This window comes from Grus americana, chromosome Z, assembly GCF_028858705.1.
Source record: "Grus americana isolate bGruAme1 chromosome Z, bGruAme1.mat, whole genome shotgun sequence".
Lineage (NCBI taxonomy): Eukaryota > Metazoa > Chordata > Aves > Gruiformes > Gruidae > Grus > Grus americana.
Window position 1 is genome coordinate 21901794 of NC_072891.1, and position 23500 is coordinate 21925293.

A 23500-nucleotide genomic window follows, 5' to 3' on the forward strand; every position below is an offset into this window, starting at 1 on the left:
GTCATACAGATCCCTTTTTGTTTAGGACACAGAAAAGGCAGAATACAAAAAGCAGTTGGGGGGTGGGTCATTGCTGCTGCTTCTAGTTGCTCAACTGCAATTAAAAAGAAATAAACCTTCCCAAAATTCTGATTTTGCTTTTTCCCTTTAAGAAGTGGGATTCAAAACCAGTAATATTAATAATACCAACAACAACCACATCAATAATAATAACAATAATAGTATTAAAGAGTCTTCCCCAAACAGATATTGGTTTCTTTCCCACTAGCTGCCTCCCATCATCTGTCAGACCTTTTTGCATCCCATTGATAACATTTAGTTAGCACAGGTAGCCAGACTATGTCAAATTGTTTTCCAATTTTGTCCTTCATTTCTTGGCACCAACTTCTTCCTGGGCTTTTTCTTCTAGTCATCTTTGTACTCCTTCAATTAAAGATTAATTAGTCAGTGGTTCCTACAGCATGTCCACTAAGCAAGCAAGCCAATAGCATATGGTTTACTTAACATAAGGGGAATTTTAAAATGCTTCCTAATCCAGTAGCCACTTCTGTAATATATTCCTGAGTTATTTCCTGTTTCTTCAGCATAGTAACAAGTTATCTAGAGCAAAATTCACTCACTCAGATGTAATCCTACCTTGTTCATTATTATTAAGGTCAGAAACCTTTTATTTTTATCAAATTATGCTATGATTTGAGAGAGACTACCTTAATTTATTGTCTGTCATCTCCATTTTTTATCTGGCTTAGAATTACTTCAGATCTAATTTGCACTTTCAAAGGTAAATATCAGTTGCAGAAATTAATTTAAAATACTGCATGGGGAAAGTATAACGAATTAGATTGCCAATTTGCTACTAGCATTTTAATGTAAATATTTGGGAATAATTTTTCATATTTAGTATCAACTAAAACTTTATGCATGTGGCCACAGCTGCTCTATTAATTCAGAATATGATCATAATGGGGATAAAATCAAGACATTCCTCATACAAAAAAGAATACCTCTACACAAGATGCAGCTGAATCTTCTTAACTGTGACCTGATTAAGGACTATGATAAAAACCCCAAACTTTTCCAGCTCTGTTAACAAAAAGCAAGAGTCCTAGAACTGTGCAAACCTGCCAGAGTACTATAGCTTGAATTTGATTAGGAAATTTTAAGGAATTTCATATGCTGGCAGTTTTAACATTTCAACTGAAAGCTCTCCAGTGAGAACTACTGGCTCTTTCAGTGTGTCCTGCCATTGCCCCCGAAGTCCCAGAAGCAAGTCTGCTAAATTCCTTGTTGCAACTCTTCTTTGGCAGGGTTCTGCTAGGAAGTACCTTACACACCTTAAATAACACAGTACCTTATATCTGGGACTACGTTAGGCTGCCCGCTGCTGGTGCCTCTTTTACAAATACTGACATCAAAGTAATGTCTGTTGGGTGACTCTTAAGGTCTTGCCTAGGCATTTGGGGGGTTAGGACCTCCGCAGAGCACTCAGATTGCCTGAGAAACCTGCCTGCCTCCCCTGACTGTAAAGAAATTCTGTGGCTGTTCAGAGGGATGTAATGCCAACTGGAAGCGTGAAACACAGGGGCATGTCTGAATACGTGACTAAGATGTGCCCACTGGTTACTTCCATGCTGAACCAGTTACTTCCATACTTCCCAGTTTCCACCACCAAAGGTCTTCTGAGGTGAGTCGCTTAACATAGGGAAAAAAGGTCTTTTTGCATGAAGTTGTTAGAACTCCTGGCTTGAGAGCAGAAGCCTGCGTTTTACGCATTTCTGATTCTTGATTTTTTTTCATCTTGGTTCCTGAGAAAGTGCAGTAGGAACAAGTCGATTTTCCTACTGTCAGACCTGGAATTACTCCTTCCAGCTGAAGATGAGTCACTTTGCAGAATGTAAAGCAAAATGCATGAGGTCAGAGAGAAAGAGCGAAAGGGAGGCTGTCCCTGTTGTCTGGTGATGATGTCACTCCTGGAGAAGATGTTGTGCAGAGGCAGGTCCAAACCTGTCAGCACTACCCCTACAGTAATTTATTTGTTTTGTTTGAGCATGGACAAAAGACTATATGGAGGCACCTGCAGAACTTCCTAGTCCACAACAGAAGAGCTGTTATTCTTGCTTGTCTCCAGGGTTGTCTGACCCTGGCTGCTGGCTGCTCTAATTCATTGCTTTGTTCAGGCTCCATATTCAGGAGCCTGCATATAATAAAAGCAGAACTTAGGCACTTTAATGGGTGATCTCAATGAAGCCCTTAATTTTTAAATGGATATTCAGGAAAGCGAATAGGCTTTAATGGACCAGTTTCTCAGTAACCTGTTAATAGAAAAGAGATCTACTTTCAAATCTATCTTTTCAATTGGAAAGAAACTAATGTATCACTGATCAGAGATGTCACAAGCTGGATGAAGTGTGAAACAAAGGTGCACTCAGACTGCATCCAACGGTCATACCAGAAGCCACATCTGCATAGTTTTATTTTCTGTATTCATTAGCCAAGGGGTTGCATTCGTAACAGGAGTGAAATAAATGACATAGAAAAGAGTCCTATTTTTCTTTCTGATTCTTCTCACCTCAGTCCTATAAACCAAACCACCTTTCACTCTTTTTGGTTGTTCTGCTGTTGTTATCAATATGGTAAATGTAGCCTGGGGTCATGTACAGTTCTCAACCACCAGTGACCGTAAGTGACACAGCTAGGCTGAAAGGAGAAGAGGAAGCACACAAAGCTTGTCATCCTGTCTGTCTTTCCAATAGAAGGGACAGTTTGGATGAAATGGTGGTATGCGAACTTTTACTGATGCAGCAACATATAAGACCAATTTAAAGGTAAGAAGCAAAGATCTATGTTGGGCTGTGTATCAGATTATCGATGTGGAAATTGATAATGTCTCTCATGTTTTCTTTTTTCACTATTCCAATTCCAACATGTTTGAGCCTGTTTTGAAATCAAGGTTATGCTAAACTGCAGTCCTAAGGAAAAGTAACCTGAAGTGCTATATAAAGCTTACAAACAGAGGTCAGCCCTATGCTGCCTTCTAGTTTCTAGGCACTTTGATAATCTAACCACGTTGCCACTGAAACAGACTGTTAAGAAATTAAAAATCATACATAAGGGCCAAGTGTTGTAGTCTACACACTGCAAAACAATTACAGTTATTTTCTAATTGTTGATTTGGATGGATAGTTTCAATTACATGGGCATTCTTGCCAGGAATGTGTTAAACTATGATTGTACTTCTCTGTTTAAGTAACTTGTTTTATGAAAGCTTACACATTTGACTATCAGGTATCCCTGTTGAAGTGCAAAACAAAAGGTGCACATAATACTGGCGAAAATTCATAATACACGTTAATTAGCATTTTAAAATGACATAGTGTAAAACATCATTTTGCAATTAGTATAGTCAGGACAAGTCATTGTTTAAAAATCCTAGGTGATCCTGAAAACTCTTAGGTTTCTCATACTTTCACTGTATAGAAAGCCTGAATTTTTCAGATTTTTCTATGGTACTGTGCAGTTATCAAATGTAGAGAGTATTCTATTTTGTACCCTGGTTTTATTCACTTCCTTGAATGTGAGATAATACAAGAACAGTTTATGTTGTCCAAAACCACATCAATCCTCTTCGTGTTGTTCTGCCTCAAATTAATCACTGTTTAACAAACCAACCAAATTTAAAGGACCACTAGATAAAGATTTAATTTGGAATATCTCATGCAGTTAGAAAACTTTTGCAACATTAATTAAAAGTCTACAAATCAAGATGGAGAAAGCATTCAGTAAGCCTTCACAGATATATCCTGGCAATAACAGCCTTTTCCCTAAACCAAGGAAGGGGGCTGAACTGAGCGCACAAATACTACTCCCTGAAAAAGGGAAATACAATTTAATAGTCTTTCTTTAAGCAGATATTTTTCATTATAGCACATGACAGTGCTGTGCAAACTGTGAAACTGAGAGCTAGTTTTCATAGAATATAAGCAAATATGGCATCAATTTATTAATATCAAATGCCCACAAGCGCTGGATGTGCAAGGAAAGAAGCTGCTATTTCATCCCCAAAGGTGGCAACAAAGTGACTGCGCAGGACTGGGTGGGGAGCAGACTCCCATCTCTCCAGTACTCTGCCTGGTCACTGCATATGTCGTTTACTATGGGCAAGAGACGTATGAATGAATTTCAATCCGAATGTAACTTCTGCCCTGTATCTCACAAAGCAATATGATTTTGTTTTTATTGTGGATAAGAAGGATGTAGATGAGATAACTCTCCTTTTAGCCATCATGACCTAGATAAGGCTTTTAATGATTAACTCAAAAGAGTAGATCATGTAAATATCGGTTTCCCAAATCTGTTTGATTTATGCAAAACATTATTGATCGTTTAAAAAAAACAATATACAGGTCTCTTTAAAGTACTTTGTACAGTGGTGATGGAGGTCTGGTTCAACTCCATTGAAGGTGATGATTGATTGTCAATCCTTTATTCAGAACATTTATTGGAAAATTGTGCACCCGTTTTGCAAACAGAATAGCCGAAACTAGCTAAAACAAAGGACATGTGCATTGCTAATTGGTTACTGAACTACATGGACCAGCTGGAGGGATTTCACTGGAAGTTAAATCTATATTTGCTCTGGCTTGCACAACACATATGTGTTTCTTTTTATCTGTTATGTGAGTTCATAGAATCATAGGATGGCCTGGGTTGGAAGGGACCTCAAAGACCATCTAGTTCCAACCCCCCTGCCATGGGCAGGGACACCCTCCACTAGACCATGTTGCCCAAAGCCCCATCCAACCTGCCCTTGAACACTTCCAGGGACGGGGCATCCACAGCCTCTCTGGGCAACCTGTTCCAGTGCCTCACCACCCTCACAGTAAAGAATTTCTTTCTAACATCTAATCTAACTCTAACCTCTTTCAGCTTAAACCCATTACCCCTTGTCCTGTCACTATAGGCCCTACTAAAAATTCTGTTCTTACCTTTCTTATAAGCTTCCTTTAAGTATTGAAAGGCCACAATAAGGTCTCCCGAGGGCCTTCTCTTCTCCAGGCTGAACAACCCCAACTCTCTCAGCCTGTCTTCATAGGAGAGGTGCTCCATTCCTCTGATAATTTATGTGGCCCTCCTCTGGATCCGCTGCAAAGGTCCATGTCTTTCATATGCCAAGAACTCCAGAGCTGGACACAGTATTCTAGGTGGGGTCTCACGAAAGCAGAGTAGAAGGGCAGAATCACCTCCCTCAACCTGCTAGCCACACTTTTTTTTTATATGGTTGGGTGTCTGGGCTGCAACTGCATATTTCTGCCTCATGTCCAGTTTTTCATCCACCAGTACCCCCAAGTCCTTCTCCTCAGGGCTGCTCTCAACCCATTCTCCGCCCAGCCTGTAGTTGTGCTTGGGATTTCCTCGACCCACGTGCAGGACCTTGCACTTGGCCTTGTTGTACTTCATGAGGTTCGCACAGGCCCACCGCTCAAGCCTGTCAAGGTCCCTCTGGATGGCATCCCTTGCCTCCAGCGTGTTGACCCAACCACTCAGCTTGGTGTCATCCCCAAACTTGCTGAGGGTGCACTCAATCCTACGGTCTCCATGTCCCTGACAAGGATGTTCAATAATAGTGGTCCCAATATGAACCCCTGAGGAATGCTACTCATCACTGGACTCCACCCAGACATCAAGCTGTTGACTGCAACTCTCTGAATGTGACCATCCAGCTAATTCCTTACCCGCTGAATGGTCCACCTGTCAAATCCATGTGTCTCCAATTTAGAGACAAGGATGTTGTGTGGAGCAGTGTCAAATGCTTTGCACAAGTCCAGGTAGATGACGTGTCATTCTTCCCTTATCCATCAATACTGTAATCCCATCATAGAAGGCCAAATTTGTTAGGCACGATTTGCCCTTAGTGAAGCCATGTTGGCTGTCACCAATCACAAAACAATGTGCCTAAGCATTGTTTCCAGGAGGATCTGCTCCATGATCTTGTTGGGCACAGAGGTGAGACTGACTGGCCTGTAGTTCCCTGGGTCTTCCTTTTTTCTCTTTTTGAAAACAAGAGTTGTTTTTCCCTTTTCCAGCCAGTGGGAACTTCATGGACTGCCATGACTTTGCAAATATGATGGAAAGTGGCAGTGGTATCTGAGACAGTTGTAATGAATATGACTATCTTCACATAGTTCAAATAAAGAGGAATTTCAAAAGCATTCCCAGAAGTTGAAAGGACACATTTAACTGACTCTTAGTAAGAATTCTGGTCCTAAATGCGAGTATCGAACATAACCCCCATTAAGTAAATTCAGGTGGACCGGCATGTGTATGCCAGTGACTTTTGTGCGTATAAAGCACTTGTAATGCTTGAATTCAACCACTGGTGATGTATTCTGTTAACCTGCCGTGAGTCTGCTGATGCACATTCTCAAATAATAGATGGCATTTACCACAGACTGAAAGAAGTTAAAATGCTACAAATCACATTCACACTTGAAAATATAAGTGCCTGTGGTATTTACCTTGAAATTAAAATAATTGTCCAATGTGAGTTAAATTCATTCAGAATATCCACAGGTATGTGGGTGTAAGTGAAAGTACAAAGAACAGAACGTTTATATATTGTTCAACCTACTGCACAAAGAACAAAGGCCATTTTATCAAAAACATCCACCTTTAAAATCAGGTTTCTCCAGTGCTTCAGGAAATAACTCTTTACTGAATTACCTTGAGTGAGGATTTCAGAACATTTTACCTCGCCTCTGCCAAAAGTTTGGCAGTGCAGTTTACCATAGGAATACTTCTCTGCAATAAGATAAAAATATAGGTAATGGGCAAATTAAGTAAGAGTGGGAAATTCTCATTATAACTGTAATCCTGCTGGCTAAATGTAGAGGAGTGATATGTATACTGCGATTACATCCTGAATAGGGCATATTTTGTATATCTGCCTAAATTTGGGTATGAAATCTAAGGTCTTTTGTATTTTAAAATGTTACACTGATATTGTATTATGAGATTTCTTTTGTTAAAGAACTGAAATAATCTTTATTTTTAAGCCTCTGTTTACATATACATTAGGATCCACTCAATTCCATATACCCACTCCCAAGCTAGTGGCAATTACCCCAGTATTGCATGAATTAACCTCTGTAAGGCATGCATTTTTCCTTTTTTTTTTTTTTTTGTCCACTCGGTCTCTGTGTATAGTGTACATATACTGTATCCCCTGCTGTGCTTTAGCAGAATCCCGGATGCAGGAAAGAATAAAAGGCATTTGGATTATTGAGGACATCTCCAGCCCAGTCAGGCCCTGCAAGAGTCAGCAGGGTATGTAACACTTTGCCTTCTGGACTTTTGAACAGTTTAAAGCATATCAAGAATGTTACTTCTTGTTGAACAGAATTTATTCTATTTAAATTCCATCCTGTTATTCAATAAAATCTTTCAGTTATAGAACTGGTATGAGTGAGACATACGCTTATATATAGATATGCACACTCAGAATAATCTATTATTCCCAATACCATAAGATACGATCCACTGGTTTTCATCTGTAACCTTTGTTTTTCTTATTATTAGAAAAATAAAGGTTTCTTGTTACAGCTGCTTGTATTTAGAAGGAGTTTAGTCTGTATGAATATGGATGTTTAGCTTAGTGATATTTAAGTGTATCATACTGAAAGACAGAAGGGTAATTTTTAATTAATTAATATTTAATTATGATATAATAATTGATTACACTTTCAATGTAATAAAATCTCTAGCAAAAACCTGGTAGATCCCATTTCACAGCCATTAACTTAATTGGGAAACCTGAAGCTAATCAATATAAATCATGAAAAGTGTTGGACAAAGCCCATGAAAAACATGTAAGAAATTCCATTTAATTAGCAGGATTTTGATTCCTGCTGGATTTATTATGCAAAGCTATGCATGTTGAGAGTGTAACTCAAATTCAATAAGAAGCAACGAAAGCATGGAGTAGCAAATTAATTCAGTTAGATTTATAGCTTCATAATCTTTGCAAATAGTTTATTTCTCTATCATTGAGGGGTTTTTTGGTTGGTTGGTTGGGTGGGTTTTTTTGGTTTCGGTTTGGGTTTTTTTGGGTTTTTTTTGTTTTTTGTATACATGACAAAATGTGAAGTGGTTTTCCTGAAACTAAGCTGCATGCTTCCTATGTTTTAATAAATGAAATATAGCTTGTTATTGAATAATATATTCCATGTACTTTCCTCTATCTGATGAAATAGGTTTGGGTTAGGTTTTGATGCAAAATTGTAAAATGTAAGTAACTTCTAAAAAGTGAAATTTTGCAATTATGACTTATTTTATGATTAGATTAAATTAAATGACTTTTTTGTTACATATACAAGTCTTCACTTACGGTCCTTTGGCACTGCATTTGTAATATAAAGGGCTTCTGTAGTCTACATTCAAATACACTTTAAAGCTATTACTATGAATTAGGTATTATCTCTATCTAATATATGTATATAGGTGAATCAGACCCTGTGTCTGTTATTTCAGGTTAACTAAGACTTGCCAGTTAATCAGTAGTTGTGATAGTAGTATTCAGAGGCTCAGAAACTCATTCTTTTGGGCAAACTTACCTCCTTCTACATGCAGAATCTTTGCACATAAAAGCTTTGCAAATTGTCATTAGTGGAGAGAGAAATTGTGAGATCTCCTATCTGCTTTAAATCTGACACATATCAAGAAAGACCTTATATGATTCCTTGCTAATTCAAATTATTCTGATTTAGAAAGGCAGATATTAGAACTGTAGTAATCAAAAGTTATCTAACGCTTACTCAGTTATTTATCAGTTAAAAATTAAAACTTGCAAACTCAATTCTTGAATCACAGCTACTTTTTTTTTTTTTTTTTTGAAAATGAAACGTTATTTATAATTCACTGGTTGTGTTAAGAGAATTACTATCAACGTGAAACACCAGATCACTGCCTGGAAAATGTGACTCACAGTGAGAGGAACCCCTCTTCTGGTTGAAGCACACAACACCATGCATGGAAGCACTATACAGCAAACAGAGATTTATCCCACGCTGGTCTCAGTCATGGGAGAGAGATGGCACTCTTAGGGAGCAATTCATCTTTCTTTAAAGAAGACATCTAACATAAGTCAGTTTGCACGTCTGCTATTCACACTGACTATAATGGGACTCTACAGAGCCTTGACAAAATAGGTATCTACATCCTGGATGTCTAAAGCAAGTAAGAAAAGTGCCATCTAAGAAGTCTGTTGTTACATGAAAAGCTCCCACCTCCTACCCCCTAATATTTCTGCAAAAGGAATACTCAGCATGCTATAGCATACTTGGCTGATACTGAAGATCAAGTATATCATTGATATTTGTTAGCTTCTTTCGATGCATTTTCCAAAAGGGATTCGTGTGGATATTTTGAATAGAACAGACCACATTTTGATCATCGACTCCTACATATTTACATTGAAAAATCACTGCAAATTTTAAGGCCTCCATGGTTGTTGTTGCTTCTAAGAATTTGAACATTTGATTCATGTGCTGCTTCACTTCTCAGTTCCACAGTTTATCACTTTTCTGCTAATCCATTTTCACCCTCATTTATGCCTCAGGGTGAATTCTTAAAATACTACATGGGAAAATTTTGCTCTTGCTATTTTAGTCACTTGGTTTTACCAAATCCCTTTTATCTTTCCCTTATTGTTTTCCCTGCATCTTCTGCAGTAGTTCCCTTTTGCTACATTTTTGCTTTCTGTGATCTTCCCTTTTCTCAGTCAGAGTCTTCCCAAAGGCACTTCTTCCAGGAAGCTTAGCAACATAAGCTCTCCACCTTAAGTGTCTGTTTCTGGTTTAGCATTGACATAGTTTAGTGACAGTTAGCTTTCCAGTCACCTAGTTTGTTATGCTGGTGATCAGTTCTCACTGAGATTGCCAGCTGAGCCATCTGGATGATGTGATGGGGTTCTACCTGTCTGGTGTAGTGTTCTGGATACTCCATAACATGCAGGAAGGATCTGCACAAGCTACATTTCAAACATTCCCCAGAAGAATTCAAAAAGCCTAGTAGCATCTGAAAGGGTTTTCAATCATTCTGTGAAGAGCGGGGAAAATGTTTGTAATATATCTTCCTTGGCATAGTGCAGTAGTGCAACATGTTTTACTAGGATTTTATATGCCCCAAGAAAGCACCTATGCATACTTCTGTGCTTATGCCATGAAGTTTGTTGCTATGGAAATATCAAAAACAGTCTATGACTAAGAATGGGCAAACTCGTTCGGGCAAAACAGTATCCAGCCTCAATCTCCATTCAACAGTCAAAATGAATTGTAGCCATTTTCATGCTTTATAGGTGCTTAATATCTTTCCTGTATCATTAAAGTCTTTTAGCCACTTATATCCAATGCACACAGGCCCCAGTTCATCCAGTTCAATGCACAATTTGGGCACAACAATTCCAGCAGCAGCATCTCTGAGAAATCAGATTTAACTAAATTAGATTAAATTATCCTTACTATTCTTTGCCTTCTCTTGGTTCCTTGAAATTTCTTGGCACAGAAGCGTTTTCTAGATTAGTTGCAGCACTGACTGCACCACCTTCCTTCTAAACATTAAAACTTCAGAGTATTTATTGCTCCTGACATGTAGAGTGCACTCTGAAGATTAACTGAATGGAAATCTTCAGATTGAGGGGAATTTAAAAAGAGCAACAGCATCTTCCAGCAGAGTGTGTCTTGGGCCCTGCAGTCTGGGCAGCTTCTTCTGCTGGAGGAAAGAAGCTGACCTCAGGCAAACAACTGTGGGAGACCATGTAAGGTAGGCTTGCTGTGTGTTCACATGCATGTGTATCTTCTCTTCTGGATATCACATTTTCTTTACTGTCATGGATTTTACTGTGTTATAGGCTTTCTAAAGTTAATCCCTTGGAAGCAAAGAAAGAGCCCTACTTTCCAATATTTCTGTCTCCAGTTTAGGTAACAGAGTTCTGGATGACTGCGTTGTATAAGACAAATCCCACAATTAAAAATAGGCGTAACATCTATCAATAACTGAAAGGTCTCATGGAGAATAATAGGAAACCAATGCCCAAAATTACCTCTTAAAGGAATACATTAACAAAGGATTATGATTATAACTGATCTAAGAATTTATCTGTCTCCCTATCCCATTTATTTAATTACCATGAAATTAAGTATGATTGCATAACTTTCTTAACGAAGGATACTTTTCTGTTCATAAAATAAAGATTTAACCCTCTGTTCCCTACACACAAAGGCTCAGATTACATGATGAGTTACTAGGAGAATAAAATTGTAGAGAATTGCTAAAATAGGGTCTTTTAGGGGTAAATATGAATATTGTGTGAGGCTAGATTAAAAAAACTAACATTGTTAACATATTCTAGAGCGTAAAGACAGAAACTATTGCGCATGTCAAAGCCACGCTTCTCCTCAAAAGAGCTGAAGTACCGTTTCTTCCTTGAGTTACAAATCTATTATACAATTAAAAAGATGAGCTATATTGAAAATTCTGGAAACATTAAGGTATTGGTTTAAATGATAAATTGCCTGTTTAGTAAGTGTTTGTATACTTTCATCAAGAAGCAAAGCAAATGGCAACACACCATAGAGAATGTAACTTCCTGGAAAATTGCAGAGTGTAAGAACACGTGGATTAACATGATGTAAAAAATATGAGGTCGAGTAAAGTGTGTTCCCATAAAGATGCCCAAGATCAAGTTGCTATAATAATAACCAAAAGTGCCGCAGGGTAAAATTTTCAAAAGTGTTCACATAACTTACAATACCAGTCCTGTTGCAACTTAATGTTTCTTTAGAAATAATAGTGTCTTTTGCAAAGGAGTTATTTTTCTTTTATACATCTATGAATGTTATAGAAATAGAATTTACTGTCCTAAATCAGAAAAGTGAGTTTTGAAAATTTCTCCTCATTGCCTAAGGGCTTGTAATGCGAAAACTTTACCTCAGTATAGCTACAAAACTCCATGTCCCAAATGAAAGATCAATGTATTCCTCATACCAGTTCTTCCTACTACATTTAATTGCAAAAAGTTACTAATGAAGGTAATCATGACACAGTCACACACTGGTATATAAGAAAAAAAAATGTGGGAAAGAACTTAAAATGAAAACCAGGATAATAAGATGGAAATCAGAAAGCTAACATGATACAAAACCAAAAGTCACCAATTTGAGTCATCACATGACTCAAATCCTCTTTAATAAAACAGATATAATGATATGAAACAATATAAGGTTGTTGTTACAAAATGCAGTTTTCAGTGAGACCTTTTTATAAATAAATATTAAACTTAGAAACTCATGGTGGTTTCACAGAGGAATTTAGTCATATTAATTCTTCTTACCTGTTATAGTTGCTTTGTTAATAGATGGTTGGTTACACATTGGTGATCGTCTGTTTAAAACGAGAAAAAAATGGTATAAGCCTGATAAGCTCACAGATGACTGAATCCTTGAACAATATAATAGAAAATATATTTCCTTGGGAAATTATTTGGGACTGGAATAGCCTGGCATTGTCAAAGAAAAAGTTAATTTAGAACAGATATTTCTTTCTAGTGAAGAAAGGAATTCACAACTAACCGTGAAACCTTGCTGCAGATTGGGAACTCCAAGAGAGGAATTTTTCATGAATTTACAAGTTCATTAAAAACCTGTCTAATCATACCTTGAGCTTACACTTAGCCTGACATTTGATTTATATACATAGTTATCATTATTTTAAGATGGCTTGCGCTTCCCATGTTCTTTGACCTGAAATACTTTTTTTTAAAATTATTATTTTCCACTCTATTATTTTGCATATACATTTCACACATTATTTTGCATATGCCTTACACAGTAATCTCTAGGGCAAACAGCTCAGTAGATTGCTTTGCCCACTGAAGAAAGCTAGAATTTGCTGGACTGGCACAGCTGCACAGGGATGTGTGGATGACTGCAAGCAGGGACCACACAGGGTCTGCATATTCCAGTCAAGTGGGCTGGAAATATCTTTCTGTGGCACTGCATATGCAATGGTAGGCAACTATCTGTGGAATGCTAATTACTTCTAAGTTCTAGAGACACGCATTTTGGGTGAGGGAAATGACTCCACTACAAAATTTGCCATTGTAACTAACGTTAATGTTAACTGTGACGCTGTAACACAACTCGAGAAAGATCATATTTATAATGTCTCATTTACAATCATGAACTACTGTGGGTAAAAGTGGGATGTCATTATCCGGGATGAGTTAGGCAGAGTTCTAGGTTCAGATCATGCAAGTAGCTTACAATGACCGTAGCTGTCTGCTCACTGTGGTTCATTCACAAGACTCAGACCTTGCCTGAATGATCATCTTTGAATGATTTTTGACATATGACTAATTATTGAAAATCATATAAATTGCACAAAAACTCTCCGAGTTTATGCAAGGACAGCAATGCAAGAGCAATTAGCAGGCAAAGGGCTGTTGTCTCAGCTATCAAGTACCGCACCTTCAAGGGATTAATAAACTCATTATTCACCCACGTGTTTTATGCAGGTTTGGTGACACAGACTGAAATCTGTAACATCTAATTTTTATTCTTAGTTAACATTTAAAAAGTATCACTGCAAAAAGTTCAGTGGCCAAAAATTGACACTCACTTGCTGGGTGCTCGATCTTGTAAATTGGTTAATGCAGCAAAGTTATTCCGTACAGTACGCAGGCTGGCCAGAACCTGGAACAGACAAAATGTTTTCAGTCTAAATTTCTGCACAGGTGAGACTCATTTATCTCTGATCAGCTATGCTGAAAGAAAAAGGAAAGGATATTGGAAAACAACTGTAAAACGTTTCCAGGGCTGGTTTGTCTGAAGCCTTTGACCATTACTTAACAATAACATGTCTGTAATACAAGGGCAATAGTTTATTTCTTTTTTTTTCCTCATAAACAACTCATTATTTGTTTAAAGACAGACTTACTTGAAGAAAAGGAAAGTTTTTCATAGAATACTACTTAGTTCTCTAAAGTGACCATAAAAGCATTCATGTCTGGAAGATAATAGCCTATTCAAGCGTAATACTTCATGCATAAGAAATGATTACAGAATTTTCCATTTGCGATTCAGCCCCCACAAGCCTCAAAGGACAAAGAGAATGTCTAGACTGCTAGGAAAAATGCGAGTGGCTCCTTTAAGCGGTACAGTAGATTTGGGGACTTAGTGAAGGAGGCCAGAGTAAGAGGAACGTATCACCTGAGCAGGTGGGAAATGTCTGCAGGGTCTTACAAGCTTTGCACATTGGGAAAGATGACATAAATTAACTACTTCCCTTCTGAACTTAATTTCATGCAAGACAGCAGCTAGAGGAGAAAGTAATGGAGTGTCTTCTTATTACATGTGGTGTAGGCACTCTCTTCTGAAGATGGTTGGATAAATGCAACAAATTTTGTACCATGTAAGGATAATAAGATGCACCTCTCCAACTAGGGAAAGGCAGTTCAGTTGATGTCAGAGAGGAACCAGGAGTTGTTTGGAACCAGACTGGGAACAGGAAGAGGTCCCAGAACTAATCACTGGATCTCTTTGCAGTAGTTGCCCATTGCTGGTTTCCTGGTGAACCTGACCTTGGAATAACAAAGGTGGGAATGGGAATTTGGGTTCCAGAGGTCTGAGTCAAAGAGGATACAACCCTCTTTTCATAGGTCCTTAAATTTATACATGAGGTACGAAGGGGGTGGGAGGCTGAAGAGAGAAGAAGACTTTAGCGAAAGCTTGTAACAGACAGAATATATTCAGGAGATAATAACGACTGGCAGTGTTCAAGCTATTGTAGGTAATTCCCAAGTGAGTTAAGATAATAAAAATACATTAATAGACAGTATTAATTTAATTATCTTTTCCTTTCCAAAGATCAAGAGGCATTATCTCACATATTTTACATTCAGTACAGAATAAAAATAATTATATATTCCATCAAATTTCATGCCCAGGGTACAGTAACACTAACAAAAGTTGTATTTAGGTGTTGGATATAAACAGATGAAATCAGACATGAACTGAGCAGAAGGGGAAAAAGGATCTTGGAGTTCAAAAGTTAAAAAATGAAGACATAAAATACAAATAAAACCTGCTGAAGTATGAAAATATTGAAAAGGAAAGGATGAGTTGAAGGTGGAACAAGAAGGAAAGCATAAAAGGAAAAAAAAATTGGGCCTATTGAGGTAAGACAAATGTCTGAGCGACTGCAGTCCATTCTCAGTTCTCTTCAGTCAATCTCCCTGGGTTCAGTCTACGTGTGCCAGGATGCTGAGACAGCTTGTAAGGGCTAGGATTATCAGAGAAACATATCTGTGTGGCTCCCAGAGCTGTCTCAGGCCACAAAAAATGTAGTTGGTTTTCCTGGCTGCAAGTTCCTACTCTGTAAGCCCTGTTGAACTCAAATCGCCTGTATATTCAGGTGCACTGAGAACGGGGAGTATGCTCAAAGGTAGCTAAGTGACTCCTTGGTGAGTGATCTCAGGTACAGTCATGCTTATTAGCTCTGCCTCTGCTGGACTGCAATGAATGACTCTGTACCTGCTGCACAGGGCTGAGTTTCAGAAAGGTTAGCAGGCTAGGCATGATACCACGTGAAAACAAGAAGCCAGATGAGGTACGTGTTAGATCTGAAATAACAGGACAGTTAGCACCTGGGGTGCTGGGGAAAGAAGAGTGCAGAGCTGCAAGGCTGCTCAGGGCCAGTTACAAGTAAGAGGCTAATGAGCCTTGCTGGAGCCACGCTCGGGTCCCTGCAGAGCTGCGAGGGAGTCTCTCTACTGTGCCCGACACTATGCAAATATTATTGGATTGCTTGACCACCATACAATTTGTGGTTTTTCTGTGCTAAAGAGTTAGGGGTTTTATGTTTCCTGAGGAACTAAAACCCAAAGTGGCTAAATCTTTTCTCTGCTAATAAAAGATGAAGGTATTCTTCATATTAAGGATTTGATCAGCCAACGTCTTATAAACACTGTATCTGTTTGCAATATAATTAAATATATAATAACCTATGAAATGAATATTGTTTTAACAGCTGATCATTAGACCAAAGCAACCTGCATATTCAGATGTAAGTTGGACACCTTATTCTTATTTGAGACTGCCCTGTGACTCAACCTTTCTCTTTCCACTCACCTTCGATCACATATGAGTTCCAGATTTATTTCTCCCCCCATCGTTTCACCAAATTAACTTTCATTCCTATCAATTACAGGGTAAAACCTATCATCATGAGTTCAAGGAATATCAATGTTAGCTTTTCATACATGATAAGACAGTTCTATTGTTAAAAATTGTGGAGTTTTGATCTAAATTATGTAGAATTTTGAGCTGCTATTTTATAAAACTGAATCTGAATGGAAAAATCAAACAAATAGAGATGGTTTTGTAAAGGAACATAAGTATTCTGGATAAAACTTATCTTGCATCTAAAAATTACCTTTTATTGAAAGCATAACAGATGTTCAAAAGGAGAAATTGTAATTATAAAAAGCAGGAGAATAACAGAGAGCAGAGATTTGTCTTCATCATGGCTGTCTGCTACAGTATTTGAAGAGATCAGTTGAAGGTGTTTATTGTGTTGTTGCACTTCCACTTTCCAGATAATAAAAAAGCATTTAAAAAGAGAGCTAGAGATAACAGAATGGGAGGCTTGTGACTTTCTGTTTAGACAGTATTTTTCTGTTTCAAGCAAACATCCCTTATATAATATTAACAACCAACAACTGGTTTGGCCATTTGGCCTTTAATTGCAAGATCATGAGAAATATGGCAAAATTGTGCCTACCTGAGCAAACGGTGTCACAATCAAGTCATCTCCGTGTCTGAAAAAATGAGCAGAGTTGTCAGTTAGGTATTACTGAAAACTTATCTCACTGCTTTAACAGAAAGAAAAGCAGGTTTTGCAATGCACTGGACGTAACTCCAGTTTTATTCTTCAGCAGTTACTCATTACCATTGCTTTACATATCCTTTGAAAAATAAGTATCATCAACTTAGTTATTGCCCAACTGCCTAGCACGTCTATAGGATGGCTGATGAACCAGACGTTTTCTGCGCTGTGGGTCGGGCAGGTGACTCACCACCCAGGACCAATCTGCAGAGATTTCATCCCAAATGATGGAGGTGACAGTACTGGAAGTAATGCCATTGAGGGTTACCAGCATGTTTGTGAGCACTGGACGGGCGAGTAAGTGCAGATGGCTGGGCAGTGCATCGCAGACAAATAAAAACCTAGTAGAACTTTCAAACTGACTCACATTTCTGTAGCTATAGGGGGTGTGACCGAGTGTGTGTTGTTGCTGTGGCAACCTCACCCACACTACCAGGTGACGTATGGGCAAGGTGTCGGGATGACGCACTATAGGGGAGAAGGGAGGAAAGGAAAGAGGGGTTCCTTTGCTTCAGCACCAAAAGCTGCCACTTGAAATGGTATCCAAAAAACATAGCCTCGTAAATACAAGTAGGGTGAAGGGCTATTGAGCTTAAGAGTAACATCTGTAGCACTGAAGATACGGAGTCAGACCTCTCCAGAGGACCACAGTGACAGGGAAAACTTAGACTTTTTGGTTATCATATCTAGTATATAGCAGCAATCGAGATGAAAAGAAATTTTCCAAAGACAAAAATCCAATATCTCAATTTTAAATCCTTCTGTATTTTCCAGCAGTGAATTTATTGTGATGAGTTACAAGTTGCAGCTTTCAGCAGAAATTACCATTGCTTTGGTGCTATTTAATGTTACTTGAGTTTAAGCATAAAATATGAGTATTTAACAATGGTTTTCAAGTCCATGAAAATCTAATCAGAAAAAGGCTTTCTGATAAATGGAAAAATATGATTTGTGTTTGAGTTGCTACAGCTTCATTCTTATAATTTATATACTCTCTACAAGACAGTAATGTTGCAGGTATTGCAAGAACCTAATAAAAAAGCAGTAAGAGCCTGTAAGAATGAAACAAAACTCCCCAATATTCAAAATTATCATAATGCTTAATATCTATGTAGTTGTTTTTATTACCATCTCTTTTATTTCTGTTACTTGAAATAGATAAATGTATTTTTACAGACCCTGTGGAAGAAGTCTGCACTTTTAACAAGGTCTTTGCAGGAGTGCTTCCTGTGAAATCACAGTCCCAACCGGGCTGGAAAGTGTGTAAGCCTGATCCTCACACCAAACTAGAAGAAACATGGCACCATGGGAGGAACTCAGATGCTTTAATTGCCCAAGGAAGCCAAATCCAATTGGTTATTATAGATATCATGATCAGCCCAGGGCATTAACAGGGGAGTTAACGACCAGCTGGGTTTAGTACCTCTTCTTTCTAGTGTCACGAGCATCTGTCAGTGGCAAACACTCTGAATGCCCAACATATGACACAAATGCACAAAATATTCCTCAGTGCTTCAAATTTCCAGGCAACTTCTGCAACACAGCTATTAACTGTCAAAGTGTGGATTGGCAGAACTATGAAAATAGGATGATCCTTCTCACTGTCTCTTGTGGACTTCCTTACTGGAGGTGGTACTTTTTTGCTCTTCCTCCCATTCAAGTGGCCTAGATTGCCACCCCTTGAATGCTGAGGCACTTCTAAAAGGCAACAAGTGCATGTTTCTGGGCTTTCTGCCCTGGAGGTTTTCTTTCTGTTCTATAAAATAGCATGACCTCACTCCTCTAATTTTTGAACTTCATTCTACTTGAACACTTGCTGGACTGCATTTCATTGGAGAACACTGATAAAACACTGGAGCTTGTTATTTTTTAGAGGAAGCAATATTAAATATTAATTTAATACAGTGAAATCAACTCAGGATTTAATTTTCACTTTTCAAATGCCCCTTGTGTCAAGAGCAACAATTACAGAAATTATCATTATTTTGATGAAAGCATGATACTGAAAGTACAGATATCCACAGCTTTCGCAAAGCAGTTCAGCACTCACTAGACCCACTTGAACAGAAAAGCCATTGCATAGTGTGGTGAGTGATCTTTAATCAACATTGGGTCAGGAAATCTGGAAAAGGTGAGAGTGCTCAAAAAAGGGAGTAGACACAGCTAAAGCGGCTGTGTTATTTTTTGTACAGAAGAGCAAGAATGTATGATTCAATCAAAGTGCCATTGATCCACAGTGTACTGTGGTGTAGTAAACACTACAATTTATGACTGTCCCGCTGTTTTCTTTTCAGATGATAAGGAAGCTGATAGATGATCCTGTCTGGATTCTGGACAGGATAGTGCCACACATCTACATACAGAAGCAGCAAGAGGGAGTGTAAACCCTGTGGAATATATCACAAGCTTCTAAATATAGGCAGAGTTGTTAACCTTTAAGGTTAAAAGAAATTGTTCGCATCAGTGTTAGACTTCGCTAACTAGAATGCCTGGCATACTTCTTCACATCTTCATTTTTCAAAGGAAAGGCAGATGTGAAAGCAGAATAACTTTCACATAGCCCCAAAATTTAAAATTATCAAATCCGCTACCACCAAAAAAGATTACTAAAGCACACAGCAGTCCACGTGAGATGAATTGCTGTTACATAAAACACAGGCCAAATTTCCATTAGCACACCAAAAATTGTGCAGTACATTACAAGTTATTTATCACATTGAAGTGATGAAGCCTGGCCTTCTGCAAATTTTCTGGGTTTTCCTTCCTAACTTTTCCTAAGGGACATACTTGAACTCACTCCATAGAACCTATAATGGTCTCCACCCTGAAGATGAAATAAAAGTGCTATGCTAAATCAGAAGTTAGATGAACATGTACAGCTGACTGTTGCCAAATAAAAAGAACAAAAATTCTGCTTCCTTTCCTCAAGATAGGCATTCATTTGACTCTTCTATCCCAATTACAAGAGACTAATTAACTTTGCCTCCACTGAAAAGGAACTTAGAGATGGACAGACAGAGAAGCAGGCAGGAAGATTAACACAAGGATAGACAGGGTGACTGCATAACCTTTATTTCTTAATTAAGTTGGGATAATTTAATATAATCTGCTAATAAGAGAAGTAGCTAGAGAGACAGTCTGCAGAGCTGCTAGGATACAGTTAAAAAAGAGAGGGTGTTTTTTTAATGTGGTCAAAAAAAATTCAAGATATCCATTAAGGAGAAGTGAGTCCCAGACCTTAGAGGCCTCTAGAAATGTGAGTCTGCGTTTGCCAGTGTGGAGCTTCAGAGGGAAAGTCCTGAGTAAGGTTTGTCTTTGTAATAGCCATACTAAACTCAGAGTAAGACTTTCCAGACACACATGAAGAATATCAGTGAGTGATCTTGAGGACACATATTGCAGATGGGAGACATAAACAGGATAAATAATAACTCTGTCTAAATAGAGGGAAGAAAATGTACAAAACATATTTACACCAATTTGACACATGCCTTTTCATGGACAAGATATGGTCAAAATAAAATTCCTGGTTAACCTTGACAGAATGTTTTACAGCATAAATTATAAAACTAGTGGAAAGAATCTCGATGCTTTGCATTAGTTTAAAACATGATCACACCGGTTTGCCACGCTCCTCCATTTGAATGAAAAACTCACTTATCTCCCCAGGATAAGTACTGGCTGAGGGTGACAGTCAGGCTTTAAATCCAACTGGCATAGACCGTGTTGGATTCTCTGGCTACAAATTGGGGACGTACCCTGTTTGAAAGAATAAAGCTGCCAACAGACTTTGAAAAGCCCCAGGGGAGAGTGGCTGTCTGGAATCCCTGCACCGTGCTCCACAGCAAAACCTAAGGCTTTTGTCACATTGTCACAAGAATTGACTCCATTTTTACAGAGTCATATTTGGGCATTTTTTAAATTTTTTTATTTTTAATATAGAAAGATAGCAAACATAAAAGCAAGGGAAAATCCATACTGTCTACACACAATGTACAAAATGGGAAAGAAGATGAACAGGAAAGTAGTCTTCTATTTGAGCCAGAAACTCAATTGCAGCCTTCTTTTTCAGTGTAAAAATCTAAATTTGGATTAAACATGACATCCACTCATTTCTATATACCAGGCTGATTCAGATTTACTGCCTAATAACATGCTATAAATACAATTTAGATGAGACATTAGTGTTTTGCTTGCACATACACTGGAACACAAATATATCACATGCAAAACCACAAATGGAGGACAGAGAGTAAGGTGATTGTTTACCCTAACTGCTAGGATTTTTTTTTTCTGCCCCAATAACATTTCATAGATGAAGCCATATAAACACACAAGAAACATATGAATTAGGTATGCTGAAAATATGCATGTTGCTCAAATTCAGATTTTAGCAGCAATGAAATCTGATTCTAGATTGCACTCTGATACAGTAATGGAAACATCTCGTAACGATACTAGCTAAGGACAGCAAGCAGGAGGGGTGGTTGGTTGTTCCATGCAGCTTGCACTTTATTATCACCTGCATTTGGAGAATCCAAATGGGCTGGTTTGCAATATTGATTTTGCGGAGCCAGAAATCACAGTGCTCCAAGTTAGTTTATTCTGCAGGAATAGTGTTTAAATCATGTAATCTCAATTTCTGAAGACTTCAAAAACAATCTTCTAATCCTAACATGAGATAGCCCAGGCCTGGCTCCAAAAGCTAAGGCTGAGTGGAGGCACCTCTCAATGTCGTGCCTGCATTATGGGGTGAAACTGGCTTACAGCTTTTCTCAGATAGTCAGTGAGTTGTCAGTGATTTGCATCTCATTGAAAGGGTGAGTGTCATTTGGAGGATGCATCTAAGGCAAGGGGTAGAGACTGCGACACCGTGGGCAGGCTGGGATTTAGCATTGAGAGAGCAAGTGATTGAAATTGTTGATGGAGTCATGAGATACAGAGGAGGGCGTTGTTTTTCCCGGAGCATTTCTTTGTTTCTGGGAATATGTACCCTAAAGGATTTTTACAAAAAGCTACTTGAAACCACTTGTTCCATCACACAGTAGACAGAAATTAGACCTTGAATGAAGCAGAATCATGTCAGCTGTTGTCTATGTCTTTCTGGCCACCACATTTTTCTGCAACACCATGCAGTTATGTCCTCCTGATACTTCTTTCTAATACAGCAACAGAGCTTGCCCTAATTAGTCAAAAGTATTGCTGTAATATTGGGAGTTCTAGAGAATTCCATTTACTTAATTTCAATTAGGCTTAACCAGGTGGAAGAGGATTGGCTCAGAAAAGCCACAATTCCTCAGAAGTCCATTATCCCAGCCAAAAGAAAGGCTGGTTATAGTAGTTCTCCCTGGACTATCTAACTGAACAAGCTAGACTTAGGAAGACACACCAAAGGGAAAAAAACATTTCTCCAGTATAAATCTTGCTAGCAAATACTGAAGACGTGTTTCCAAACACTCTGATTAATCATAGAATCATAGAATCATAGAATCACAGAATGGTTTGGGTTGGAAGGGACCTCAAAGACCATCTAGTTCCAACCCCCCTGCCATGGGCAGGGACACCCTCCACTAGACCACGTTGCCCAAAGCCTCATCCAGCCTGGTCTTAAACACTTCCAGGGATGGGGCATCCACAACCTCTCTGGGCAACCTGTTCCAGTGCCTCACCACCCTCACAGTAAAGAATTTCTTCCTAACATCTAATCTAAATCAACCCTCCTTCAGCTTAAACCCATTACCCCTTGTCCTATCACTACAGGCCCTGATAAACAGTCCCTCACCAGCTTTCCTGTGGGCCCCTTCAGGTACTGGAAGGCCGCAGTTAGATCTCCCCAGAGCCTTCTCTTCTTCAGGCTGAACAATCCCAACTCTCTCAGCCTGTCCTCACAGGAGAGGTGCTCCAGCCCTCTGATCAGCTTCGTGGCCCTCCTCTGGACTCGCTCCAGCAGCTCCATGTCTCTCCTGTACTGGGGCCCCCAGGGCTGGACACAGCACTCCAGGTGGGGTCTCACAAGAGTGGAGTAGAGGGGCAGAATCACCTCCCTCGACCTGCTGGTCACACCTCTTTTGATTAACTTCATACAGAGCACGAAGCAAGTTACTCCACTATGGCATGTTGGTGAAGAAAACTATACTTGGCTGCCCTACAATCAGAGATCCAAAAGGCAGCTCAGAACAAGTGTGGATTATTACGCATGGCTAATACACATGTGTAATATGTCATGTACTAATGTACCTTCATACCTTTCCAGGTACAATGAGTATTTTGTACAAGAAAGTACTTTAATTTTTCCTGCTACCTTTTTAGCATCTCAGCTCCCAAAGATACACTTCATCAGGTTTGAAAGAAGCCTTTAAATACTTGGAGTCTGCTCTGTTGAAGTCATCAGTGTTAGGTTACCCAAATTACAATCTTACTTCGAATTGAACTGCATTAGCACACAGGTGAGGAGCTCTCTGAAGACTTGGAAAGACAGAATGATCATATCCTTTACAGACTAAAGGACTGGAAAGGAACAGTGAGCACCACAGTGTTCTTAAATCAGTATTCTGAGATTTAA

At 38.7% G+C, this 23500-nt stretch overlaps 1 protein-coding gene across 5 annotated transcripts in view; it reads right to left on the bottom strand.

Annotated features, from left to right (window-relative positions):
• PDE4D (phosphodiesterase 4D) overlaps positions 1-23500 on the bottom strand; it is a 421160-nt gene that overhangs the window by 91014 nt on the left and 306646 nt on the right. For all 5 annotated transcript variants that reach the window (XM_054810112.1, XM_054810113.1, XM_054810114.1 and 2 more), the window contains exons 3-5: positions 16834-16870; positions 13672-13745; positions 12386-12435 (exon numbers count right to left, since the gene is read on the bottom strand). In XM_054810112.1, coding sequence (XP_054666087.1) covers positions 12386-12435; positions 13672-13745; positions 16834-16870 — 161 coding nt within the window. The remainder of the gene's footprint in view (positions 1-12385; positions 12436-13671; positions 13746-16833; positions 16871-23500) is intronic.